This window comes from Embiotoca jacksoni, unplaced genomic scaffold (genome assembly GCF_022577435.1).
Source record: "Embiotoca jacksoni isolate LCO1_2020_lvr unplaced genomic scaffold, fEmbJac1.0.p SCAF_9, whole genome shotgun sequence".
NCBI classification, from domain to species: Eukaryota; Metazoa; Chordata; class Actinopteri; family Embiotocidae; genus Embiotoca; species Embiotoca jacksoni.
Window position 1 is genome coordinate 3,117,378 of NW_027185447.1, and position 25,361 is coordinate 3,142,738.

Sequence of the window (25,361 nt, forward strand, 5' to 3'; positions counted from 1 at the left end):
ACCTTGATGGTAACGCTGCGCCCGGTGCTGTTGTCGTGCATGAACACACGCAGCATGTGTGGGATGAGCTGAGGCAGGTAGAGCTTGAACTCTCCGCCCAGCGCCACCACAATCTGCTCTATCAGAAGGATGATGGTGTTCTGCATGGGGTTGTTTGGTGTCCAGTACTCCTACAGCACAGATCAATAAATGTTGGTTAGAATATCTTCACATATAGTCTTCTACCAGAACTACAAAATACTGTCTTGGCTGTGTATAATATACATACAGAATACATTTTGCTACATTGCAGCTCTACAGATGCTTTCTCAATAAACACTTCACCGTTTCAGATTTTAACTATAGACTCTCCCACTGACTTGGGGATGAGATTCAGTTTTCCAGCTCTCATACTACAATATGTGATGATAATATAAGTTGAAGAAGAATTAGTTTACTGCTTAACTGAACAACATCAATTAAATAATATCACATTAATCTATGTAGAGAATCACTTGCCCAAAATTCTTTCTGAAACACACAAAATGCCCGACAAATATACACAATAATTCCTAAGCTAATGGACAGATGTGACTACCATAGTACGCCATATGTTTGTCCTAAATAACTATGACCTAGATTCACAAAAGCCCAGATTCTGTATATAAATTTTTACAATATTCAGAGGGTACATCCAAAGCACTACCTCATCCGCCTTGCTTGATTATAGTGCTGAGGGTTTGTGCAGGTCTGTGGAATTGGGTCAAAATGTGTTTCCATCAATAAGCTGAGTGTGAAGGAAATGTCTGGATAGATTTCCCTCTGGAAACACAAAACCTTCACGTGCCAGAGGCGGAGAGCGAGCAACAACACTCGATGTCAAGGAATGGAGATAATTTCCCGTCAACTAGGACTGACATCGTCTCTCTGTGTGGATTATGACACCGTTTTGGAAAATCTAGGCACGGCCACTGTGTACATTAGACATAATAGCAATTGGAGTTAAGGTGGAGGGCTTAAAGTCACGCATTACTTCAATCAGTCAATGGGCTTCAGCTGTGAGATCTGGCGAAGGTGTTTTGTCAGTGACCAGAGGTCTCGAGCAGCCCCCAACTTCCTGCTCTCATTGCCTGTGGCAGCTGACGAGAGAGCAAGCGAGAGTACATCCTGAATAGCTATTCCAGCCCCCTCATCTGGATGCAGGAGCCCAACTGGAGTAAAAATGAATAGATTCTTTGTTTCATTTGCCATTTATTAACTCATAGGGACTTGAGGCGCTGTGGTCCAGTTCTCTCAATTACTTTCCACCAGGAGAAGTTACCGTCAATGCAAAAGTTTCGGCAACAGTGTCACCAAGATTCCGACACAAGGACGGTCATATGGAATATTTTGTGCCTTGCTGTATAATAATGTGCTAGACAAGTGTTTTTGTGCAAGTGCAGCCTGCTGTGGCTTTCGCAGTTTCTCAAAATCATGTGATAAGGATGAGTGTCACGAGCCACCAGCAGTTTTCTCTTGGAATGAATTGGAAAGTGTAAGTGTGAGACACATCTACCACTACTGTCAGAAAGTTTCATTTTAAACAACGAGCGGCTCTAAAAAGGAGAGTAAAAAGAATATTATCAAAAAATAACAGGATTCCTTGTTCTCCCAGATCCACAGCCTCTTTCATCTTCTTAGTTAAGTGCAACAACACACATACTGCTGTGCAACGTGGGGCCAGACTTCATCCAGGGGCCCCGAACACATTACTTCTAATGAGGAAAGTAGGGAGCGCAACTGAGTGCAATTAGGAGTTTGCAGCTGTTTTCCTACTCACAGGAAAAGAAGAGGGGCTGGATGATGGGTGTTTAGAGATGTTGACACAGTTACTCACTCTGATGAGGGTGAAGATGTCGTCCATGTAGGGGCGGATATGAATCTTCACAAAGCACACCACCATTCCCATCTGCTGGAAGAGGAACTGGAGCACAACAGAGGCACAGTGAGGAAATATAGTATACGACATGCTTCGTGAAGAACTTATATTATTAACAATAAGAATAATCAGAGAACAAAATCAAACCAGACGGCTTCTCTGAACTACTTCCTACCTCTCGGATGCTGGCGTCACAGACCCGGATGACATTGAGGAAAGTGGGCATGACCTGCGGCAGAAACTGGACACACTTGAGGCCCAGAGACTTGAAGATGAAGGTGACGGCCTGGACTACCATGGTGTGGTGGTTGGAGAGCGACGGGTCTCTCAGGATGCGCATCAAAGTGACGATTGCAACAGCAGGGTAGAACTCATCCAGGGGCAGGTTGCCCATGTTTACAAGCATTTCGCTGGTGCTGTAGTCCGCTGGGGGGGGAAGAGAAAATTGAGGGTGTTCACTTTGTCTTCCTTCTACCAACTAGTCATTTAACAATTTCAGTATTTCAAAGTCTTGAAGAGTACAGGCTGCATGGTGTGACATAAACCAGCTGTTGTGCTGGCAGTATGGATGGTTTCCCAAGTGATCAAAACAGAAAGGCAGCTGGGTTTTCCTGCTCCTCGCACCTATTGCAGATGTATACTGAGCTTAAACCACGTTAGAACATAATAAAACAGGGGCAACCAAATAGTTAAATGTTTAGGCCACATACCAAATGGGCTGAGATGCCCGAAGCAGCGAGTTCCTGTTTAGATTCCCAACTGGTAGGCAGAGTTTCACTATCAATTAAAGGGCATAAAATGCTCCAAAAAAAAAGTCATCATAAAGAAATAAAACAATACTGATCTGATTCTTAAAAATGAATGCTGTGCCTTTAAACAATGCATGCCTTTTTCAAATGTCAGCCATCAGCCCAACCCCTCCGACAACATGCTGATGTTTACTTGTTGACGGCTACTCGTCAGCTCTGGAACCATCTGCTGGTACCGGTTCACCTTGAACCCTTAACTTAGCTCACTTTTGTTGCTTTTCCATTGGGCGAGAGTTGTGGATAGTACAGAGTACTCTGCACAGTTTTTGGCATCACCTCTGTCAAGTTTCCAAGCAAGCTGAGCCAAACCTAAAGGTGACGTTAAAACACTGCAGACCACTAATTGGTCAGAGAAGTGTCCCAATCATTGCATCAATGTGTGCGTGCAAAACAGGACGTCCTGCGCAAACCCTCCATTCCCAAACTCTCCATTTATTTTCACCAGTCTTTTGTCCTGCTCCCTTCAGCCTTCTCTGAAACACAATCTATCTCTTTTCTGTCACAAACAGCCACAGACTGAGAATCAAGAACAGCGTTCCCTCCATATCTTCTACTATTCACGTGTGTCAAGTTGAAAATGATATCACGGCAGTTTCATGCGGCGTAACTATAGTAACAATGACACATTGAGGGGATACTGTCTGCAAAACAAAATCCAGAAAAGCACCTGGGACCAAAAATGAGTAGAGTCAAGTCAGTCAAAACAAAAAAGCAGCTTTAATAAGTTGGACCAAAACAGTCAGATAAGATCTTTTCTGTCTCACTTCGCATTTTCTGTCTTTCTTTCATCTTTCATTCATAGCACGACACTTGATTGCAGCAGTAGAGGACTGTGCCATGTGTGTGGTTTTGTTTAAACCCCAAGAACACCTCTGGAAATATAACTTTATTTGCCAAAATAAACACAGCAAAAGAGAATCCATTTCTCTTCATTGGCTTCATGAGGTAATGCACTAATTATATGGGTTCACTCCGTTACATTAGTTTCAATCAGATGCATTTAAATCCTCAAATTAAATACACTGAACACAGGATCTAACATGTTTGTTCTGTGCTACACAAACCGACATTAATCGGCCGGTTACGGCTGAATTCAGATCGGCGTTTGCACTGCGTGACAAAATAAAGCCTCCTCATTCATTTGATTCCTCGGTATTGTGGTGGACATTGGCAACCTGATGCAGACAGCTCTGGATATTCATTTAAAATTTTTGAAGCTGAGCCCAATTTTGCCACAACACAATGTACAGGCTCACATGTCTCATACGTTATAGATGGACCGTGGAGTGAGCAGCCAAGTGAGGGCTCCAGCAGTCATTAGTGGAATTAGAGAGCACAATTCTTTGCCGTTATTAAAATAAACCAAGAGAACAGTGGTGGTCTTGTTAACATTTCTAATGTAAATATATATATATATTTTTTTGAAAGCAGCTTTATTTTGTTTTGTGCCAGGCAATGCAAATGGAGTCTCATCAGTCATTTATCTATGCAGGGCTATTGAATTTTACAAGGCATCAGAGAATACAGACGTCTGGTATTCAGCGTTTCACTCTGCAGTAGAGTTTGAGCTGCTGCTCCACTCGTCTCCCTTCAGACTCCGAAGACAGAACGGACTGGCAAAAAGTTCCCCGGCTGAGGAGAGAAGCTTTACTGTTGGATCTTTTATTATTCTGGCCTTCGCCAAGTCAAGATTAATGATAGTGAAAGATGACTACACATCTGTAGCTTTACAGCCCACAAACATGCATCAGTGTAGCTAAGTGAGGCAACAGTGCTACAGTAATTCAGATTTCAGCTGATAGAAAAAAATAAACTGTTCCCCATCCATAATGACAGATATAAATACAGCAGCTGACTTGAGAGAGGATATGCAGAATTTCATCAGTTTTATGATCATTTTATTCTTTACTGATGTGACTGGCCCTCTTTCTGGTCAGGTGAGGAGATGGACCTTGCTAGTGTCCTCCCACATTACAAAAAAATATGCTGTCAAATCCACTGCTGCTACAGACGGTGACCCTGACAAATCTGCCAACAGATATACAGCCTCCAGTTCTGGTCACACTCCATTTAGCTGCAGAACAAACTGGTAAAACTATTAGCATATTGACCGAGGTCACATTATGAGACACATGACTGGAAGTGGAGACCTGGATTCTCCATAACACAACGCACATGACTGAAGATAGAGGCACATTTTTACTGTCATTATTATGAATTTTCAAGATATCCAGAGGATGACGGCCTTTGAGCGACAGCATGACCTTTTCTTAATGCACCACCTTCAATCAAAATGTTGACGAGAGTTCCTGCAGTTAATCCCAGTCAACAGAGATTGAATGCTAGAGTTTGAAGTGATACTGGGACTTTGTGTCGTTCACAGGTTGAACCCCATTAAAAAGAGCAAATCATCATTATGTCAGTTCTTTAATATTGTGGAAAGTAAATAACTATGCAGCTTCGTGGGATCCTAGATTAGCACTGTTACCACTTCTTATGAATATCGTTGTTTATAATGAGAGCAAAGCTACCCAAATGTTTTGAATTTTAATCGTTTATGACCACAAACATAGTCAGATCAGATGGCATTAGAACAATGAATTATGTGGCTGATATTGTTGATAAATAAAAGTGCATATGGATGTGCTATAATAAGATCTCCTACCCAAAACCAGTAATGTAAATCACTGACAGTATATTAAACAGATGCTTGAAATCTGTCTAAAGTGGGTCATCTTAAATTAAATATCTCCACTTTAAAAGCTCCCACTCCAGTTGTGGCAGTTATATTTCCTCAATGTGGAGGATTTTTACTCGGAGATCTGTAGATCAGACAAGAGCCAGAAATTAGATCCTAAAGAATAACAACTCCCACAAATCTCAAACCCAAAGCCATAGAGGCTGTTGACTTTACAAATGCAGCGTCAAGACCTTGAAAAATCGTGTTTTGTCTCGACTACACAGACATATCACTTCACTGTGCTCCATTTTAATGAGCTGTAGATTTATAAGATGAAAAATAGCCCAACTGTAAAGTGGCTTTTGGGCAGACAGGATTTCACTGGTTGATGAGAGCCAGATTCAGAAATTCATACAACTGAGGAGAAAAATCTGTTCCTCTCTACAGCGATCATATTCTGACCGACGAGAAACTGCTGCATGGCGTGTTTAACCCTATACACAGCACTAACCTGTAAGGAACTGCAGGGATTCTGTATGTGCATTCACGTTTAAACAGGCGACCATTTGTTATGATCATACGTGTATAAAGGGGTCAGTACACAAATTGTATTTCACGTAATTAAATATTAAATTCTGTGGAGCAGCAAATGTGTCATATCACTATAAAAAGCTGCATTTTCAAATTCTTTTGTGGTCTATCCAATCGCCAACAATTCCACTATGATAAATATGAGTCATCCAAGTCCTCTATATACACAAACTCTTTACAACACTATTCATCGGGCTCAGGCAGACTCACTCTCAAGGTTCCCAGTTTACAGACCCACAGAGAAGGGTTGAAAAAAAAAAAGAGCCATGTTAGTTTAGTGCCTTTCCAGCTGTTGCACTAAAAAATGTGATACTGCTATAAGTCCGAGGAATGCAAATAAACAGTTTACTTCTTGGTGCACAAATAAAAGGAGACTCTTTGAAAAACTGTTATTGGTTAACAATGATCACAGGCCTACCTGAGTCCTGACTGGACTTGGACTCTGAGAGACTGACGGCGGAGGCGTCTCGTGACTGGTCGATCATGCCGATGTTCACCTTGTGCTTGTAGGGATCCAGAGCACCAAGAAGACCCAGAACACGTATCGCCTGTTGGAGACACAGAGTTAGCAATCTTTGCTCTGAATCATGTGTGACCGTCATAATACCAATAAAGCAGAAAAGTGCATTTCATCGACTTTGTGACACAAAGATTAACTAGACTCCCAGTGTTTAAAATGACGTGTCCGATTGTGGTCATTCAAAAAGCATTCAAAAAGCGATGGCAGGCTATTTATAAGTATTTTGTGAAAATGTCTTGTCTGCAGCCTCTTCAGGCCTCTGGAAGCAGAATGTTTAGCCACATATTTGGATCAGAATAAAAATATGCATTAATAACCAAGATCTGTACGACAAGTGTGCTTTAAAAAGTTTCAATGGACCATGTATAGTGACAATACACTCTCTGTGCCTCACATATTGGCTTAAGGAAAGGGAACAAACTATGGCAATTACCCCTTAGCTCAAGACTTGGGGAAAAGTTCCATATAATCATGGAAAAAAGCTATAGCTTCATACTGTACGTAGTCATGTGATTATGATTCACCAGTCAAAGTCAAAACATCTGAACAGACCATCATTTACTTAGTAAATGCTGACAGGAAGGGTTTGTGGGCCTAGAATGAGTCATTATGAGTGCCAGAGCTGCGTTGACATTGCTACTAAGAAAACCTCGGAGGGAAAACAAAGAGGTGAGGAGCCAAGATGGAGGCACCGATGCATACCTCTCTCCTGATGCCCTGGTTTTGTTCAGTCTTGAGGAAGTTGAGAAGCACCTCTAGAAGGGAAGGGTACTTGCGATAGGGCTCCACCACATAGCCTGTACTGGCCACCTGCTGGCCAAGTGTCCACAGCGCCACCTGGTGGAAAGTCAGAGGAAGATACTCTGATAAAAGCCATTGACAAAGAAAGATTTATGTGTGGAATGTAATTTCCTTTGCATTGTAACCTAACCATTAATGCAATAAAATGAACACGTGTAAGAGAACATGCTAAAGATGTATTTAACTTGGATTCTAGTGTATGTTTATCTGCATTGTAAGCTCTAAATACAAATTCTAACCAAGACATGACCAGAACAAGATATTAATTTTCTTCACGTACCTGTCGCTTGGCCAATGAGGAGGAGTCCTGCAGCATGTCCATGATGATTGGAAAAAGCTCATCCATCCACTTCCTCATCTCCAGCCCACTCACCTGACAAGGCAGTCGAAGAACCAATCAAAACGCTCATAATTTCTGTCACTAAAATCATGTAAAATCTAAAGGGGTCTGAAATGGGAAGAGGTACAAGGACCTGATCATTCTATCACTGACAAAGTCTCATATGTTGTGCTATTTTAAAGATGTGATTGACAGATGTCAAAAAACTAAACTCAATTAAAGGAATGAACTGCTTTGTAAACTGTTTTACATTAAAACAATGAGTGATTCTGTTCAATCTGACCATATCAATTCACAGCCCTTTTGTGTAAAAGTTTGATGTCATTAAAGTATGTCAAATTATTCTGAGGGCAACTTTTTCCTTGTTTGTGGAAAAATGCCTGTGAAAATTTCAGCTAATATGCTTTCAGTCCGTTTGTGTCAACAACCATTGCCTGTTAACAGAATTTTAAATGTTCAATTATACACAGGGGAGGGCTTTTAGATAATACTTTTTTTTTTGACAAAGCATACAATTGGACATGGCATTTAATGTCTGTTATCTGTATTCCCTACGTTCTCCTGTGTCGTCTTTGAGTGTTGGTTCAGCTGGGCCTCCACCTCTTTCTGCACGGAGTCAGCCGTGTACACTTGGTCTACCTGAGCATCTCCTGCACTCTGTCTGACCTGCCTGCCTTTAACTGTACTTTCCTGACTCCTCTGTGGGGACCGTTCAATGTCCTGGACAAGGTGGAACAAGGCAAGCATTCATAGGCAGGGCACTACCTCCTTATTTCTGTCTCAGCAAAAGACAAGCTCAAGTTTTGCATTAAAACAAAAGACTCACAATAAAGTAATTATGCACACATGGCAATAGATTGTGCTCAGATGTATTTGGTTTCAAAAAGCAGCAAATGTAAAATCAGTATGAAAATAAACAGGCTAATAAAACCTCAGGAACAAACTGAGACGAACAGCCTCACCTGAGCCAGCTCGCCAATGGTTGCAAGGACACTAATGACCACTCCAGGGTTGGGGTCTGGGTCTTTCAGCTTGAGGATGAGAGCCTGCAAAAGTAAAAGTAAGGTGTACACTGACCTTACTGAAACCCAGAATTCCTTTTATGTTTTGCAGGGGAAAAAAATGAATTCAAAGAGCTCATGGAAATGAGGCGGCAATAGACTTTTGCTTTTTCAGAGAAAGTCTGCTTGGTACATAATATGTTCTCTCAGGTACCAATGTGGTTTACATTCATGAACTCATACCCCTTCACCATGGAGATCGTGCACAATTGTACCTTGAGGATGGGTTCCATGTATGGCCGTATGAGGCGGGGGGCGTTGGAGACCAGGTGACCAAGCATACGAGCACTCTGCTCTTTGTTCCTGCCGACACCACTGTGCTCCAACTCCGTTAAGATCTGCAACCAAAGTACAAAACAGAGTCGGCGTTACACACCTGTTGCTCTCCATCTGGACAAAAATCTTAAAAAGGTGAAGTTATAGCACATAACACCAGTATGTGCACAATGACAATTTGACTTTGCCCTGCAGAGGAATATTTGGGGATTTTTAAGCTTGTCACAATACCACAGCGTTTGCTGCCCTCTAGAGGTATCCAGTAGAAACAGCACAAAACAGGTGATCTTTTGAAGCAGAACAAATGCAGTAGCTTTGGGAAACAGCTGTTTAAATACTTATGTAAACGGGAAAAAAAAATTGAATTTAATTCTTGCAAAAAATTCTAAAAACCCGTTCCCACACTGTTATTGCTGTTCCCCTGAATAGGTTAAACAAAACTCAATATAGGACCTTAAACACAATAAATCCTTGAGCTCATAGCGAGCCATCTGTTGTGCCTCTCCTACCTGGATGAGCATCTTGCGAAGGAAGGGCATTACAAAGGCAGGGTTCATGCTGCTGAGGCGTCCAATTGTGCAGATGGCCAGCTCTCTGATCTCAAACACCTCATCGTTTAGTGCAACAAACAGCGCCTGCAGGTTCTCAGCCTGCGCCAGGTGAGCGTCAAAACGCTCATCAAGAGACGCCAGCACACAGTATCGGATGTCTGGATCTACAAGGGAAAAGAGACAAGGGAAAAAAACAAAACCATTTTGACTCTCCTATCACTTTTATTCAATTTATAATCATGGCTCATAACAGCTGTTCACAGTACTGCATTTCCCCCCCCAAATGCAACACAAAAACAAACGTCCAGTTTTGTGTCTTACCTGGATCAGTGATGCCAACAACTAGCAGCTTGCTGAGCACATCTGCAACAACCTGCACAGCGGTCTGGCTGACCACATGGCCACTGATCAGATGGATGGAGGGAGTGAGGAGGCGTGAGCAGGTCCGAGCTGCCTCCATCCGGATTTCTTTGTGTTCACTGTTCAGGAAGTGATCAGCACAGTGTCGCACAAACTGGGTGAGGGAGTGACCTGGTGAGAGAAGTAGAGATAATATAATGTGTGTGAACTGAGAGACTTGGAATTGCAACTGCTTTTATTACTTGCATTAATGCCCTGACAGATAATCAGAAGGTGTCTTTTGTCATTTTTGACTGCATGTATACAGCTATGACTTGATCCATTCTGTATTTGTGTCTCTACTTTTGTGAACAAACTATTAGCCTGAGGACTCCTCTTTATCCAGATGACCGTTTGGTGCTTTGGGATTTCCAAACTAAACATTGAAAGGTCTGGTGGCGCGCTGCAGTGAAAATTGAACTACTTAACAAAAATATTCCATGAATTATAACAATAACTATTCAGCCAAATCCACCCAGCAGTCCACTACAGGATGAAAACAAAAGGAAAGTAATAGTTTGACCTGGGCTGCTGTATGGCGCTCGCAGCAAAAAAATCATAAAGCAAGTGAGCTTGGTGACAAACTGAACAGGAGTTCTTTTCATCCATCCCCAGCTGGACACATTCATCAACACAACTGGTTCAGCTGTTTCTGCACTTTACTTAATCATTTCTTTTGGACCATGTTTTTCTCACCTCCTGTGGCTCCATTCTTGTTCCTAATGATTGAAGCCTTCGGTTTGAAAACACATTTATTTTCAACTCAACTGAATGTGGAGTGTGTTGACAGCGACACATCAACAACAACAGCTAATTCCTCAAGATTTTCTTGGACTTCAATACCACTACTCGTACTTGGAAATGCTCATTTTCCTCCACCAAAAAACAAATTTACAACACAAGTGGAATTAATGAAAGGAATGTAATGCATTATTACATAATAATAAGATGCAATTTTTACCTTCAAATTCAAAGCTTCCCAGTGTGCGCAGGGCCAGGGTGATGCTGCCAACATCACTGGCCTCTGGGATGTTAGTGAGGCTCGGCGAGGCCAGCTGGTGAGCCAGGCCTTTGGGCATGCCGGGGTGACGCAGAGGCTTGTGCATTAACACCAAGGAAAGCATCTTCAGCAAACCATCCTGGATGTCCTTCTTCAGCTGCGGGATTTGACGGCTTAGGTCGTACAACACTGCTGTCAGTGCAGGACTAGACCAAAGCAATGGACAAACAACCCAATATTATCATCAAAAAGTGGGAGGTGATAGTTTTTGTGGAAACTAAAACATTGAATTCAAAGCAACATAGTGTAGATCAGACTCTGAAATGCTGAAAAGTGACCCGTCTGTCCTACCTGAGGCCCACAGCCAGCATCGGCTCCAGCAGCTCCTTGATGTCTGGCTGGATGCTGGGACCCATGGCTCTGGAAAGCATGCTAATACAGGTGAACACTGTGGCATCCACCTGCATGGTCTTCTGCCTCCTGCACATGGAAGACAACAGCCAAAGATAATTATTAATCAACTCTGCCACAAAGCAGATACTTGTCAAAATATGAATTTTAGGCTTCATCTTTTTTCATGTTGGAGATGGAGAAGGGTCTCATCCAACAACTACAAAATTGGAGTTAAACAACAGCAATATGAAAGCTTTTAGAAAACTGTGTAGTAAGGCAATAACTTCAAAAAGGTTAATAATTGATAAATCAAACATATATCTCAATATCGAAATATATCATTTGTAATATATAGACAAACTGCTGTCAGTTACTGACTTGTGTGCAAAGTCCTTGGGTGGCAGAGCAGCCTTGATGATCTCGAGGATCTTGGTGAGGTACGGCTGGATCTCTGCCCTGACAGCAACCACCAGCAGCCCCAAAGCCTGGAAAGCTGCTGTCCTCTCCTTCTCCTTCTTCAGACAGGCCAGCAGGTAGCCCATAGTGTCTGACAAGTATTGATCTGCACAATGGACCAACCACAAGGCACATGGTTTAACACCGATGCAGAGCTTTGTACAGGCTGCAAGACATTAAATCGACTGTCTGCTAGAAACTACAAATGATGTATTGAAGCAGAGCCCACATATATTACTCCGGGGGACCAAAAACTATTATATTTCATGTCCACATACAAAGGCCCAGTGGATTCAGAGATGGGAAAGAATACATAGCTGCAAGTTGCTGTTTGAATATTGGATTCAGCTGAACTGAAATGAATATTTCAGTGGTCCCACCTGTAAATGTATGTGGCTGGAAGGCAGCCAAGCGTGGCAGCAGGTTGAGGGTGGTCATCTGGATCAGCGGGTTTTTACTGGTCCTGTATTTCAGCACCCATCGACACACCTGCAAAGATCAATGTCAACTTTGTTTATCTGGTGCACAAAACAGCACTGGTCTTGTGTTGTTAACCCGCTGCAATGAAGTGGGAGTTAAGTAGCATTATTTCTGATATAAAATTTAAACATCAGAACATCATAAAAACAAGAAAACACCAGCACAGCATTTCACTTACAGCTGGAAGATTTCACAATATATATTTCAGTATGTTGAGCCATCATTTTGAGTTTCTGCACACACCAATGCAGCTTTACATATAAAGTATACATAGAAGCCTCCTCAATTATTCAATCGGATGACCAACAAAAATGATTCAATTGGTAAACAAACTACCTTAACTGAACACATATTGCTGTAAACAGGTGAAGAAAACATCACCAAGACTGGCACCAACCTTATAAATACCAGAAGTATGCCAAATATATTTTGAAAATGTGACTTTACCATTGTTACCACTGGGGAGATCAAGAAACTTCTGAGATTTCTTGCTGTGAATGTGAGGTCAAAGATAACTCAGTCTACTTTCTTCCCCCCTCACACATCATCTGTGCATTAAGAAAATAACACCGATGCAGAGCTTTGTACAGGCTGCAAGACATTAAATCGACTGTCTGAGCGGTGAGAGTCAAATAAACGCTTCCTGAAGCAATCAGTCTGAAATACTCATAACCATATAATCCCAGACTGACATTGGAAGAGGAACACTTTATAATATGATACATAACAACTGACACTGTGATCTAAAATACAAAATAGTTAAATAAACACCTCTTTGATAGTCTAAATAAAAACGGAATGATAAACTTAAAGAGCATCATGTACTGTAACAAACTTACCTAACATAGCCTTCATTTTAGAGTGAAACAAGTAGGACAACAAAAACAGGTCAAATCTGCATACCACTGCAGAGATTGATGTCATTGATGACGTGTTATAATCAGGCTTTTGATAAATAGTAAATGGTCTGTACTTGTATAGTGCTTTATCACCTTTCGGTCTCAAAGCACTTGAAACATGGTTTTTCCCATTCACACACTAATGAGACAGATCACCATGCAAAGTGCTGCCATCAGGAGCACATTCACAACTTAGGGAGCAACTTAGGGTTCAGTGTCTTGCTCAAGGACACTTAGGCATGTGGACAGGAGGAGCTGGGGATCGAACCACCAACCTTCCGATTAGTGTGCAACCCACTCTACCGTCTGAGCCACAGCCTCCCTCAAATAGTGTAAAAGAAACTATATTTCTAAACTCAGCTCCATTATAGCCATCAACAGCCATCAAACTATCCCCTCATTCTTTGTCAGGGGGCAGTAAAAATCCTACGAGGTTTTTTTGGCACAACAAAAGATTATCAGAATTGCAGTGTTCCCACTGTGCAGTACAGTGCTGCCCTGATCGTTAATATGCAGTAACAAAAACAATTTCAGCACTTTCAGCTTCTATCAGTTGTTGTATTCTTGAAACACAAAGACCTCTGCTTTCAAATCTACCTGATCGAATCGCTCCTCCATCAGCTCACGGCAGTACCGACTCTCCACCAGCGAGCTCTTGGCAGGAGCCGGTGTGGCTCCAAAGCTGAGGAAGCCTTGAGGCGTGCTGTAGCCCAACAAGCCCAAGAGGGCGTTGGACTGTTGCGGCTGGACCGACTGGAAACTAGTGAAGGGTGTGATGTGGCGTGGCTTTGCTCCAAATCCCATCATTTCTTTGCAGTATTTATCGTGGACCAGCTGTTGCTGTGTGATCTCCTCCATCTCCTCACGCATACGCTGGGGAGAAATGACAACAGTGAGTGCAATGTTTTGCTTTTTAAATCCAAGAAACAGTCCACCGTGAAATCAGAACTCACCTCTCCCTCCATGCTGCTGATGCGAACCAGCTCATTCAGGATGAGAAGGGCACCGTGGACCCTGTCATCACGGTTCATCCCTTTCTCTTTAGCCAAAGTCTCATCGAAGCCTTTCTCTGCCTCCTCAAAGGTTTGCTGTTACAGAAAACACAAACACTTCTAATTACTGTCAAACAAAACATTAGTGTTCCCCTGGCAAATACAAAATATACCGAGTTGAATGTCTTACTTTGTACCACTGTGGTTTCTGCATTTCTTTGGTCTCCCTCTGTGTTGTGAGGATGAGCGAGGCACGCAAGGCAGACACAGCGCCTTCTCGGATGGCCTGCTTGGGGTCCCATACCGCGTAAAAGATGTTGTCAAAAAAGGGCTGCACTTGCTGAAAGAAGAAGGTGGGTGCACTCACGGCCAGCTCCCTCAACACGAGCACCTGAAGAGAGAGAAAACCATTTTGTGTCTCATAAGTGTTCCTCTCCAGTTTACTGGTTTTCAGTGTAAATAAATGTAAAGTTTACATATTATCAACAATTCAGAAGTTATAATGCTATTTTGGGGGTGTCAAAAAAAAGGAGTGAATCAGTGTTTATATTTTCCTTCTTTCTTTGTGTATTCCTAATAGACTATTTAGCCCTATCAGAGAATAACTACTGCTCTCAGATAACATTAAAAAGGTGCATCTGTTTTACAGAGACGTTCTCTTAATTTCTCAAATTACACTACACAGTACAATATTCACTGAAAAAACAAGCTCATATTGAAGAAAAAACATCAAACAACGTGGCAAAAGTAAGTATCCCGAAGCATACTGGTACTATTTTAAACCAAATCCAATGGTCTGGTCAGCAGTGACTGAGGTCACTATCCAGGGAAAGATAGACCAGTCACAAAGAAGCTTATTATAGCTTTCTAAAGATAAAAAAAACCAATAAAAATCAAAAGGCAATGGTACAATGGAACAATCCACAGTCAAATCATCATCTGCCCTCACCTCCAACATACACAAACACCACCAATAAGTGGTGGTATTTAAACAACAAACACCAGTCCCTGTTTTGCATGGGTGACTTACTGCAGCATGACGTCTGCCTTCATTTCGGTCTGCTCCCAGCCACTCCAGGGCCCTCTTCACCTCAAACTCCACATACTCAGCAGTAAAGGTGTCCCCAGCCATAGACAAGTGGCCCATGGCTTTAGACGCCATCTCCATGACCACCTGGTCGCTGGAAGGGAGCAGGTTGCGCAGGTAGTTGGCAAATCGGCTGATCCGGGTGGCATTGCCTCCCTCGACTCCAATGAGACTCACTGAAACAATAACATAACATTTAACACATTATTACTACATAAGGTTATACACTATTCCATGTAACCCACATTAAGGGCAGTAACAATCACAGTACAATAACACTGTTGACTGTGTTTCTTGGTTTGTTTGTATATAATATATATATATATATATATATATATATATGTTGACTGTGTTTCTTGGTTTGTTGTATATAATATATATAGATATATAATGTACTGTATATACTGTGCATTTTATATTTTATATTTATTACTGATATTTACTGCTATTTATTTTATTGTTTTTCTATTATTATATTATTCTATTCTATTCTATTATTTTATTCTATTATTTCTATTATTATCTTATTGCTTCTGTATGCTGCTGTAGCGAAAAAAATTCCCCCTCGGGGATTAATAAAGTAAATACCTACCTACCTACCTAACTTATCTAAATGTAGTTCTGTGAAATCTTAAATAAGTTAAAAAAGTAAAGTATATAATTGTTATCATTATTTAAAGCTTACCTATGGCAAGAATCCCTCCTTTCTTTTCATTCACATCAGAGCTGGATACCAGCTCAAATATGTGGTGGTTTAACTCATCGTAGAAAGTCGTGGCTTCATCTTGGCTCAACTGTGGAAAACAACAAAAAAGTGACATAAAACCAGTTTTGTGTCACAAAAACAAAAACAAAAAAACCAGCAAGTAGTAAAACTAAGTGTCTCCAGTCCAGGGAAAAAACGTTTCACATCACTGAGTATGTAGTTCCCACCCAATCACCACTGCAGCTCCAGCGGGCAACAGAAGCTCAACCAAAACATCAACATGGGAAACAGGACATAACTACATCCTCGTGAAAAGTTTCTACAAGTGCATGTTTATCGTGGCCGCTACCTCTCTGAGCTCTGTCGTCACGTAGTGCTGCAGATCTTTGGCAGATTTCGCCCGTGTGTCTTCATTTCGACTCTTCAGGCCGCCGACAAACTGTTGCAGCACGGTGGCTGTGCCCGACATGATCACCATTTCGGAAGCTTTATCTGCAAACGAATCAAATTAACAGCTTATTTACTTCAGCATTCCAGGATATCAAAGGTATAAATGAAACGCAATAAAATAAAAAGTATTGGTGCTAAACTTTGAAATACTGAATAATCGTACACACGCGATGTTGTTGTTCGCTGACGCTATAGCCAGCCTGCTAACGTGTCCGGCTAACCTCGCAGGTTAGTTAGAAACATAACAATACAGTCGGCTGGAAGGACATCGTCCTGGGAAGGACACAACGTTCAGGAGGCAACTGAGACGTCCAGGTAGCATGCGACAAGTACACGTACATTCAGGGGTGAGTCACGCTTGTTTTGTTTGGCTAACGTTAGCGAGTGCTAACAGGACGCTATCTGAACGGAGCGAGCCGGTTTGCGAGGCAGTAAAGACACGTGGTACCACTCACGTGTTTGTCGTCATATGCCGAGACCCGAAATCCTTTTCCACTTGTGCAGAATATCAGAATATCTCTCATTGTACGACTACCCGGCTAGCACAGCGCGAGCTCGGCCAGCTCTGCTACCTCTGGTGGTGGCTCGGGCTTCAGCAGGGTTGCGCGCGGCGAACCTCACGAGCGCGGCTGCTGCGCAGCGTGCGCGCAGCTCGTGCGCAGTTGAATAGATTATAGGTAAGGTTAGGTAGGTTAGGTTAGGTTAGGTAGGTTGGTTAGGTAAGGTTAGATAGGTTAGGTAAGGTTAGGTAGGATAGGTAGGATAGGTTAGGTAAGGTAGGTAAGGTTAGGTAGGTTAGGTAAGGTTAGGTAAGTTAGGTAGGATAGGTAAGGTTAGGTAGGATAGGTTAGGTAAGTTAGGTAAGGTTAGGTAGGTAAGGTTAGGTAGGTTAGGTAAGTTAGGTAGGTTAGGTAAGGTTAGGTAGGTTAGGTAAGGTTAAGTAAGGTTAGGCAAGTTAGGTAGGTTAGGTAAGGTTAGGTAAGGTTAGGTTGGTTAGGTAAGGTTAGGTATGTTAGGTAAGGTTAGGTAGGTTGGTAAGGTTAGGTAAGGTTAAGTTAGGTAGGTTGGTTAGGTAAGGTTAAGTTAGGTTGGTTAGGTTAGGTAGGTTAGTTAGGTAAGGTTAGGTAGGTTAGTTAGGTTAGGTAAGGTTAAGTTAGGTAGGTTAAGGTTAGGTAGGTTAGTTAGGTTAGGTAAAGTTAGGTAAGGTTAGGTAGGTTAGGTAAGGTTAGGTTAGGTTAGGTTAGGTAGTTACTTTATTAATCCCCTAGGGGGAAAAAATTTTTTTTTCGCTACAGCAGCATACAGGAAGCAATAAAATAATAATAGAATAATAAAAAATAGCAGTAAAAAAATATTAAAAATAAAATATGAAATATAAAATGCACAGTATATACAGTAAATACAGTCTATACAGTACAGTATATATCTAGATACTATATATATATTATATACTTTTGAGGTTCGAGAACTTTAGTGCGATATTTTTGGTTTGTGGGACTTTATACTGTTTGTCTTTCTGCTTTTCAGGGAAAAACTGTACTTGAGGTTGGATTTTCTATATTTTACTCATGTAGGCAACAACGTTTGTATTCTTATAATATGAATACACTTGGTGTATATAATATATATATATATATATATATATATATATATATATATATATATATACTGTATTGTATATACTGTGCATTTTATATTTATATTTAATATTTTTACTGCTATTTTAATGCTATTTTATTGCTTTTCTATTATTCTATTATTATCTTATTGCTTCTGTATGCTGCTGTAGCGGGAAAAAAATTCCCCTCGGGGATTAATAAAGTAACTACCTACCTACCTACCTAATTATCCACAACTTTATAAGGCCACTCTTCAATCCTGTTTTTCAACTCTAGAGCTGTAGTATTGTGCTTACTCAGTCACAATTGCACTTAAATGAAAGGTTAGGTTAGGTTAGGTTAGGTAGTTACTTTATTAATCCCCGAGGCCTGCATCTGTTGACTGTATCCTGCTGCCTTGCTGTGATCACTGCCGTTGTGTTTATATTCAGGGCCCGAGCACTGATGGTGCGAAAGCCCTGTTGTTTTTCAAGGAATTATTAGGGCCCGAGCATCGGTGCGAAAGCCCTGTTGTTTTTCGTAAAAACTGTATTCTTGGTCGTTAAACGTTCTTGGACGTTCTTATTCTTATGTAAAGTGATTTTCCTTTTTGGAGGCTTTATCATATTCAAAAACTCATGAAAGAGGATACACACATGTCTCCCGGCGAAACATTTTGTATTCTAGTGGAGTCGCAAGTGGGCGTGGCCAAATGGCTCGAGAGCGCCCCCTACAGAGATGCCCCAGCGGCCACATTTACCTAAATTCACCAAATCCGGTGGACACGTGTATCACACCTGGACGCACAAAAAAGTTACATTGCACCGTTATGTCAACTGGACAGGAAGTCCACCATTTTGAATTTAGTCGCCATTTTGGGCGATTCTGACAAGTTGTACTTTGTTGAACTCCTCCTGGGGATTTTGTCGCACCGGCTTGAATTTAGTTTCTATGGATAGAAAACATGTTTGGGATTAAATCTTATCAAAATAATTAGTTTTCGTTGATGCGTGTGCCCGTAAAGAGGCGGCCATTTTGAGCGTCTGAGTGTCTCGCCATGAAACTAGGAGTTGCTTTAAATCTTATGTACATGGACCGACCTTCTCCAAACATCACAGGTATGATAACAGCCCCGCCCTGAAGACCCCTGTGGGGTAATATTCGCTCATAGTCATAGCGCCCCCTGTTGGCCACTGGAAATGACACTTTTCATATTTTCACATTCTACGTCAAGCTGGTTGATCACATGAACGTAAAGTCGGGTCACAATAACCTAAACATGGGTCACCTCAATGATTTCTCAAGTATAAATAAAGGTTGAAAAAATGAATGGAAATGGGGCACATTTATGCCATGATCAGTAGTGAAAGTAGCTCAGCATCTGTGCTTAAAAGTACAAATTTGAAGTAGCCTACTTGTGCTTGTGCTTGAGGTAGGCCTACTGTGTAATTATATTTCCATTTAATCCTGCCTTATACTTCCACTCCACTATCTTTTGGGAAATATTCTACTTTTTACTCCTCCATCTGACAGCATTAGTTACTTTTAAGATGCATTATTTAAGAAGCTTTTAAAATACAACACATTGTTAAAGATTGAACTAGTGGTTTCTAACCATTTGTTATAGTGAAGGTCAAATTTCAGAAGTCTTTGAGTTGTTAACAGCTCCACCAAATAGTGTTTTTTCTCTCGAAACTTCGTACATGGTTTCATTTCACTAAATGATTAAATGATCCAGTATCTCTCCAAAAGTCAAAGATTGGAGAAAGAAGTTTCGAACCTGCTGAATTGGTGCTTTTATTAAAGTAAAGGATCTGAATACTTCTTCCACCACTGACCATGATAAGGGGAATAGGATCCTTCTATAAAACAGGCCCTGTCTTACTTTTCTAAGATTATTACAGTGAATGCCGGGAAATCAAGAATATTGTTCTCTACTATTGAGCAGCTACTCAACACTGGTCCCGCCCCTTTGCAGGTGTCAGCATCAAAATGCGAAGAACTGGCACTGTTCTTCAGAAACAAAGCTACTTCCATCAGAGTTAGTATTGCTGCTCATGTAAACACAGACGAACTCCAAAAATCTTGTAACACAGATGCAACCATGGAAAAAAAAAAGTCATCTCCATCACATTAACTGAGCTCTGTAAGAATGTCACTGAGTGTAACTCCTCCACTTCCTGTATTGACCCAATACCAACAGCGTTTTTTTAAGCAGGTATTCAACAGCAGTCTAGTTATGTCCTCGAGATTATAAACATCTCTTCAAACAGATATTTTCCTCGTTGTTACTTAAGAAACCCAGCCTGAATGTCAATGCATTGACCAGCTACAGGCCAAATATCCAACCTTCCATTCATTAGTAAGATACTTGAAAAGATAGTTTCAGTGCAAATAAACTCCTTTCTTAAAGAAAACAACATCCGGAGGAGTTTCAGGCTTTAGAGCACATCACAGCACTGAAACAGCACTTACTAAAATAATCAGAGACCTCCGACTAAACTCTGATGGAAATAAGGTCTGAATTCTGATCCTCGTAGACCTGAGCGCAGCCTTTGATACGATTGACCGTGATATCCTGATCAATCTTCTTGAGAAGTTGGTTGGTCTGTCCGACAGTTTCTTAAACTGATTCAAAACATACATCAGAGAGATGAAGTTTTATGTCAGCATTGGAAATCAAGTGTCAGAGAAACATGACAGCTGCTTTGGGGCTCCACAAAGAAGCTGCCTCGGTCCTTTTCTGTTCTCACTCTACATGCTGCCACTGGGGAACATCATTAGAGAGCACAATGTTTGTTTTCATAGTTATGCAGATGTTATGCGGAACCAAATGATGATGCAGCTATGCGCTCCATCACCAAATGTCTTTCAGCAATAAATAAATGGATGAGCAATCATTTCCTAAAATGAAACGAGGATAAAACAGAAATCCTCCTCGTCGGCCCCAAAACAAAAAGAGAGATCGTAGAAAATGATCTGGGGCAACTAACTCCGTGGATAAGATCAGCGGTAACACGTTTTGGTGTAATCTTAGACTCAGATCTAAGTTTCAAGGCCCACATTACCAAAGTGACTAAAACTTATTTTTTCCACCTTAGAAACATCTCCAAGGTGCCGACTGGACTACTGTAATGCACTTTTTACTGGCCTACCAAAGAAAACAACACAGCAGCTCGAGTATTAACCAGAACCAAGAGGAGAGAACATCAGTCCAGTTCTGGCTGCTCTGCACACACAGGATTGACTTTAAGGTCCTCCTCCTCACATACAAAGCTCTTAAAGGGCTCTGACCATGTTACATCTCTAACTCTCTGGTTAACTATGTGTCTTCAAGAACACGGAGATGATCTGCTGCTGGTTTGTTGGAGGTTCCCAGCAACAACCGAAAGGAAATTGGGGATTCAGCTTTTGTCAGCTACGCTCCAAAGCTGTGGAACAAACTACCTGTTAGATATCAGGGAAGCTGCTCAGTTGATACTGTTAGAAGAAAGCTCAAAACATATCTCTTTACATCAGCCTTTAACTGGCTACTCTTGAAGCTCTCTTGCACTTGCCTGCACTTGAACTACCGCACCTTTAAAATGCATATTGCTTATTTTATATTTTAACTCTATTTGTGTTTAATTTTATGCATTTAATCTGTTCTTATGCATTTAATCTGTTCTTATGCATTTGATCTGTTGTCATGCATCTCATTTCTTTTCTAGATTTTTAAATGTTCCTTTATATCTGTTTTTATGCGAAACGTATGTCATTTTCTTGTTGTAGACCACTTTGAGCTGCATTTCTTGTATGAAAGGTGCTATACAAATAAATTGTATTATTATTATTATGATTATAAATTTCAGCCTCAGGGGGGAGACATTGTCCGGGTATACAGCCAGCTTTTAACAATGAGAGGAGCATACAGTGTGTCTGACTTCATCAACCTGAGCTCACAGAAGTACATGAAATGGCTGCGACCTCTTAACATGTCTGAGTGGTGACATTTACTGCAGCACCACTTAGACTCGTTCCCTCTCATTTCATTTACAGGAAACTGGAGCCTAAATGTCAAATTAACTTTCATCATCAAAATTAACCATAATTACCACATTGTTTTTACATTTCTAGAAAAAGATCATGATGTGAAAGATTAGACTTCTTTAGTTTTAGTTTATTAGGTTTATTTGTACCGTATACAAATTTCATTAAGCTTACAAAGAGAAGAGATGCTGTGTATTATATTTAGCTATTAGTTAAATTCCATCTGCAGTCCCTGGACAGTGTTTTCGGGCCTGGGGCCTGGAGCCCATCAGTGGTGCTTTAGGAGGTACACATCCTCAGAGGACTTCAACAAATCCTTCTTCTAACCTTAAATTACAATATAAAGAACGGATACTGGAATTTTTTTATGGCCATACTTCATCGTTTAAACAAAAAAAAAAAAAAAAAAAAAAAAAAAACACCAGCAGCAAATCCATCTAATCATCACACACACACAAAAACACATTTTGTACTAATTTTTGTACGGTATCATGAGAGCATCACTGAAAGCATCAGCTGTCACTTTGAATGTGATTGCAGCAGATGGTATTGCTACTGTGACCCTGTCAAAAGTGGTTTTCAAGTGCTGAATTCTATTCAGTCATTCTCTAAAGTCAGACCACGAGCCTCTCATTTAGAGAACTAAAACTGTAACTGAACCCAACTCTTCACATCCCTGAAAGAAAAGATCACCACTTAATATGAAGGTTAATGCAACGCACGAGCATCTCATTTAAAGTAATGTTAAACTGAAGTGTCTTCAATTTAAAAGGAAAGAAGGTGATAGAAGCAGCTCCTGCAGTGAATGGCAGACTTGACTGATCTTGACACAAACACAAGGGATTTCTGGCAGTTCATGTTTTTACTAAATGATTCAAGCACTTATTCTAATGGGAAGATGTATAGCTCCTGGGTCTTCTGCTTTTGAAACACTGTTTGGCACACTTGCACATTTACAACATAAGTTGCAGATTTCATTGTGTGCAAAAATTGGTTAAAAGCTTCAAGTTACAAAAGGTAAGAAACCCTAGTCAGATAATCAGGAGTGTGTGCAGTGCAGCAGTGTGTCTGTATGTTGGTATCACACGTGTGATGTGCTGTGACATGCAATCGTGCAAATGTGTACGTTAATGGGTAAGGCTGTGTGTGATGTGGTTTTGCAGAGGAAGAAGAGCCAAAAAGACATGCAGCCTTGCAGCAGTTTACGTGAAGAAAATGAAAGGGTGAGTCAGTGTGAGGGTGGGAAAACAAAATGCTACAACACCAGGAGGGAAGGGGAGGAGATCCCTACTTTTGCACCCAAGGGCTTCTCAGGCCCGGCCGAGCCAGACATATTTCACTGGTGAGACACTGACTCGCTCAATCGGCAGGACTCACCTTTCTTTCAGACATGTGCTTTCACTGGAGAGTTTGTGTGTGTGTATGTGTGCGTGTGTGAGAGAGCGATGGGAAGACGAGGGGAAGGTGCTTTAGGGAGATGAAAGACACACGCAGTCACTTGACTTCAACACACACATAAAACCGCCCAAGCGCCACAAATGTATGCACACTCACAGCCACGCAGGCTCTTGTCCTAACAGGCAGCCGGCCTCCTCCTCTAAGTGACAGACAGGATGTTGGGCGCACTTTCATCAGTTGGAAGCTTTGATTCCGCTGCCGTCACTCCTGTTTATTTTCTGCTTTGCCTCTTCACTCAGCCGTGCTTTTGAAATATTTCCCCTATGATGCATCCTGTCATTCCATCTACGCTGAAGGAGGAGAGAGTGGGGAGGCAGAATAGGTGAACTCACTGCTGCACTTACCTCTCCACCCACATTATTCATCTCCATCTATCCATCTGCTAATGCTTCCCACCTTCTTTCTTCCCTCCCCCTGTCACGCACCTCATGATTTACCGTTGACTACCTCTCCCTATTCCTTTCCCCGTCCCCTTTTTTTTTTTAGTCCTCCAGAGGTTCTCTGGGATTTTTGTTTTAGCAGAAGGAGGGATTTCGGTATGAGTCACAGATTCCTGGCCAAGGATTCATGAGATAACATCTGGTTCGAGGTGCTGGAGGCAGCTTTTATCCCCTACCTGGCTGCAGCCCAGCACTATATCCGGGTCTGAATGTATCTGCCCACCTGCCTGGGCAACACTCCTGAGGATGAGTTCAGAACGATACTTCCATCAAGCCCACTTTGGCACCAGAAATTGGTATAATCACTATAGAATAAAGCATTAATGCTCTTAATTAGGAATAGGGGTGTTTGCTCTTCCCATTCTACAGATAATGCATTATAAAGCCCAACCAAACCATGATGCATCTTTTTTTAGCTAAGGTAGCTATATAAGTCAAGCAAAAATGGCACTATCAGCAGTCTATGCAGTGTTGGGTGATTGGTACACAAGTAGACGGTCACTGATTTGTAAATTTGTATTTGTAATGACTTAATCAGTCATTTTAAATATCCTTTTTATGGATCCAGGTATGTCAAAACTCAGTAGAATTAAATGACTGCGATAAATAATTGACTGGCTTTGCTGATTCAATTCAGTCTGTGACTGAATTGAATCAGCAAAGCCAGTCAGATGAGAAAGTGCAAAGTGTTGCAGAGACAATAGAGGAGGGGAGGGGTGGGGAGGGGGGTTGGGGGCAATTAGCTAATGCAACTTGAAAGGCATTTCAGATCGAAGTGAGTCTGCAGAGGAGGAATCCATGATGATGCTGCACTTTCTTGTCACTGCTTAGTTTGTCTTCTGGCCCAGCGCTCAGCTCCCTGACTTCGGTGAGAGCAGCTACACCCACACACACAGCCACCGAGTCAACCTATCGATTAAGCTTCCCTCCCTCAGCGAGACGTATAGATCAAACACTAATGCTAATCCATTAATCACAGTGCAGGGAAAACCCAAGGCCAGCTTATGGAAATGAGGATCCTTTCTTACACTGAGTTCTTGTACATCAGAGAGTCACTAATCAGGAAGCGTAACAGGATAAATGCTGGTGTCTCTGGCTTAAAATGGTATTAGTATTTCCACAGATGCATTACTCATCATTTCTACAACTATCGTCCAACTGGTAATCATGTTGTTATGATGGGATCCAATATGTCAAACAGAAAGGAAATGACAAAGTGCATTAATAGTGATTTGGAGCAGTCGGTTTCACATGAAATTACTCTCATTAGGAATCTAGCCAAAGAAGCAGCCGACACAACCAGAATACCAAATCAGTTCAACAGTGGCAACTCAATCACAGGGAGTCAGACAGGCTTTGATCTTGCCATTCATCAGCACTGGCGTGGTTGTGTGCATTCGCAGTGCACTCATTTCCTAATGGACTGTGGTGAGCACCTGCCAAAGAGC

The 25,361-nt window shown here is 41.4% G+C and overlaps 1 protein-coding gene across 2 annotated transcripts in view; it reads right to left on the minus strand.

Moving 5' to 3' along the window:
* mtor (mechanistic target of rapamycin kinase) overlaps positions 1 to 16,977 on the minus strand; it is an 84,565-nt gene extending 67,588 nt beyond the window's left edge. For both annotated transcript variants that reach the window (XM_069140227.1, XM_069140226.1), the window contains exons 1-21: positions 16,844 to 16,977; positions 16,288 to 16,430; positions 15,918 to 16,026; positions 15,176 to 15,408; positions 14,336 to 14,536; positions 14,107 to 14,241; positions 13,751 to 14,026; positions 12,155 to 12,263; positions 11,697 to 11,880; positions 11,277 to 11,405; positions 10,887 to 11,131; positions 9,848 to 10,057; positions 9,485 to 9,690; positions 8,915 to 9,037; positions 8,601 to 8,684; positions 7,579 to 7,671; positions 7,200 to 7,334; positions 6,396 to 6,525; positions 2,073 to 2,323; positions 1,856 to 1,942; positions 3 to 170 (exon numbers count right to left, since the gene is read on the minus strand). In XM_069140227.1, coding sequence (XP_068996328.1) covers positions 3 to 170; positions 1,856 to 1,942; positions 2,073 to 2,323; positions 6,396 to 6,525; positions 7,200 to 7,334; positions 7,579 to 7,671; positions 8,601 to 8,684; positions 8,915 to 9,037; positions 9,485 to 9,690; positions 9,848 to 10,057; positions 10,887 to 11,131; positions 11,277 to 11,405; positions 11,697 to 11,880; positions 12,155 to 12,263; positions 13,751 to 14,026; positions 14,107 to 14,241; positions 14,336 to 14,536; positions 15,176 to 15,408; positions 15,918 to 16,026; positions 16,288 to 16,416 — 3,237 coding nt within the window. In that variant the 5' untranslated portion in view covers positions 16,417 to 16,430; positions 16,844 to 16,977. The remainder of the gene's footprint in view (positions 1 to 2; positions 171 to 1,855; positions 1,943 to 2,072; positions 2,324 to 6,395; positions 6,526 to 7,199; positions 7,335 to 7,578; positions 7,672 to 8,600; positions 8,685 to 8,914; positions 9,038 to 9,484; positions 9,691 to 9,847; positions 10,058 to 10,886; positions 11,132 to 11,276; positions 11,406 to 11,696; positions 11,881 to 12,154; positions 12,264 to 13,750; positions 14,027 to 14,106; positions 14,242 to 14,335; positions 14,537 to 15,175; positions 15,409 to 15,917; positions 16,027 to 16,287; positions 16,431 to 16,843) is intronic.
* Between the last annotated feature and the right edge of the window lie 8,384 nt (positions 16,978 to 25,361).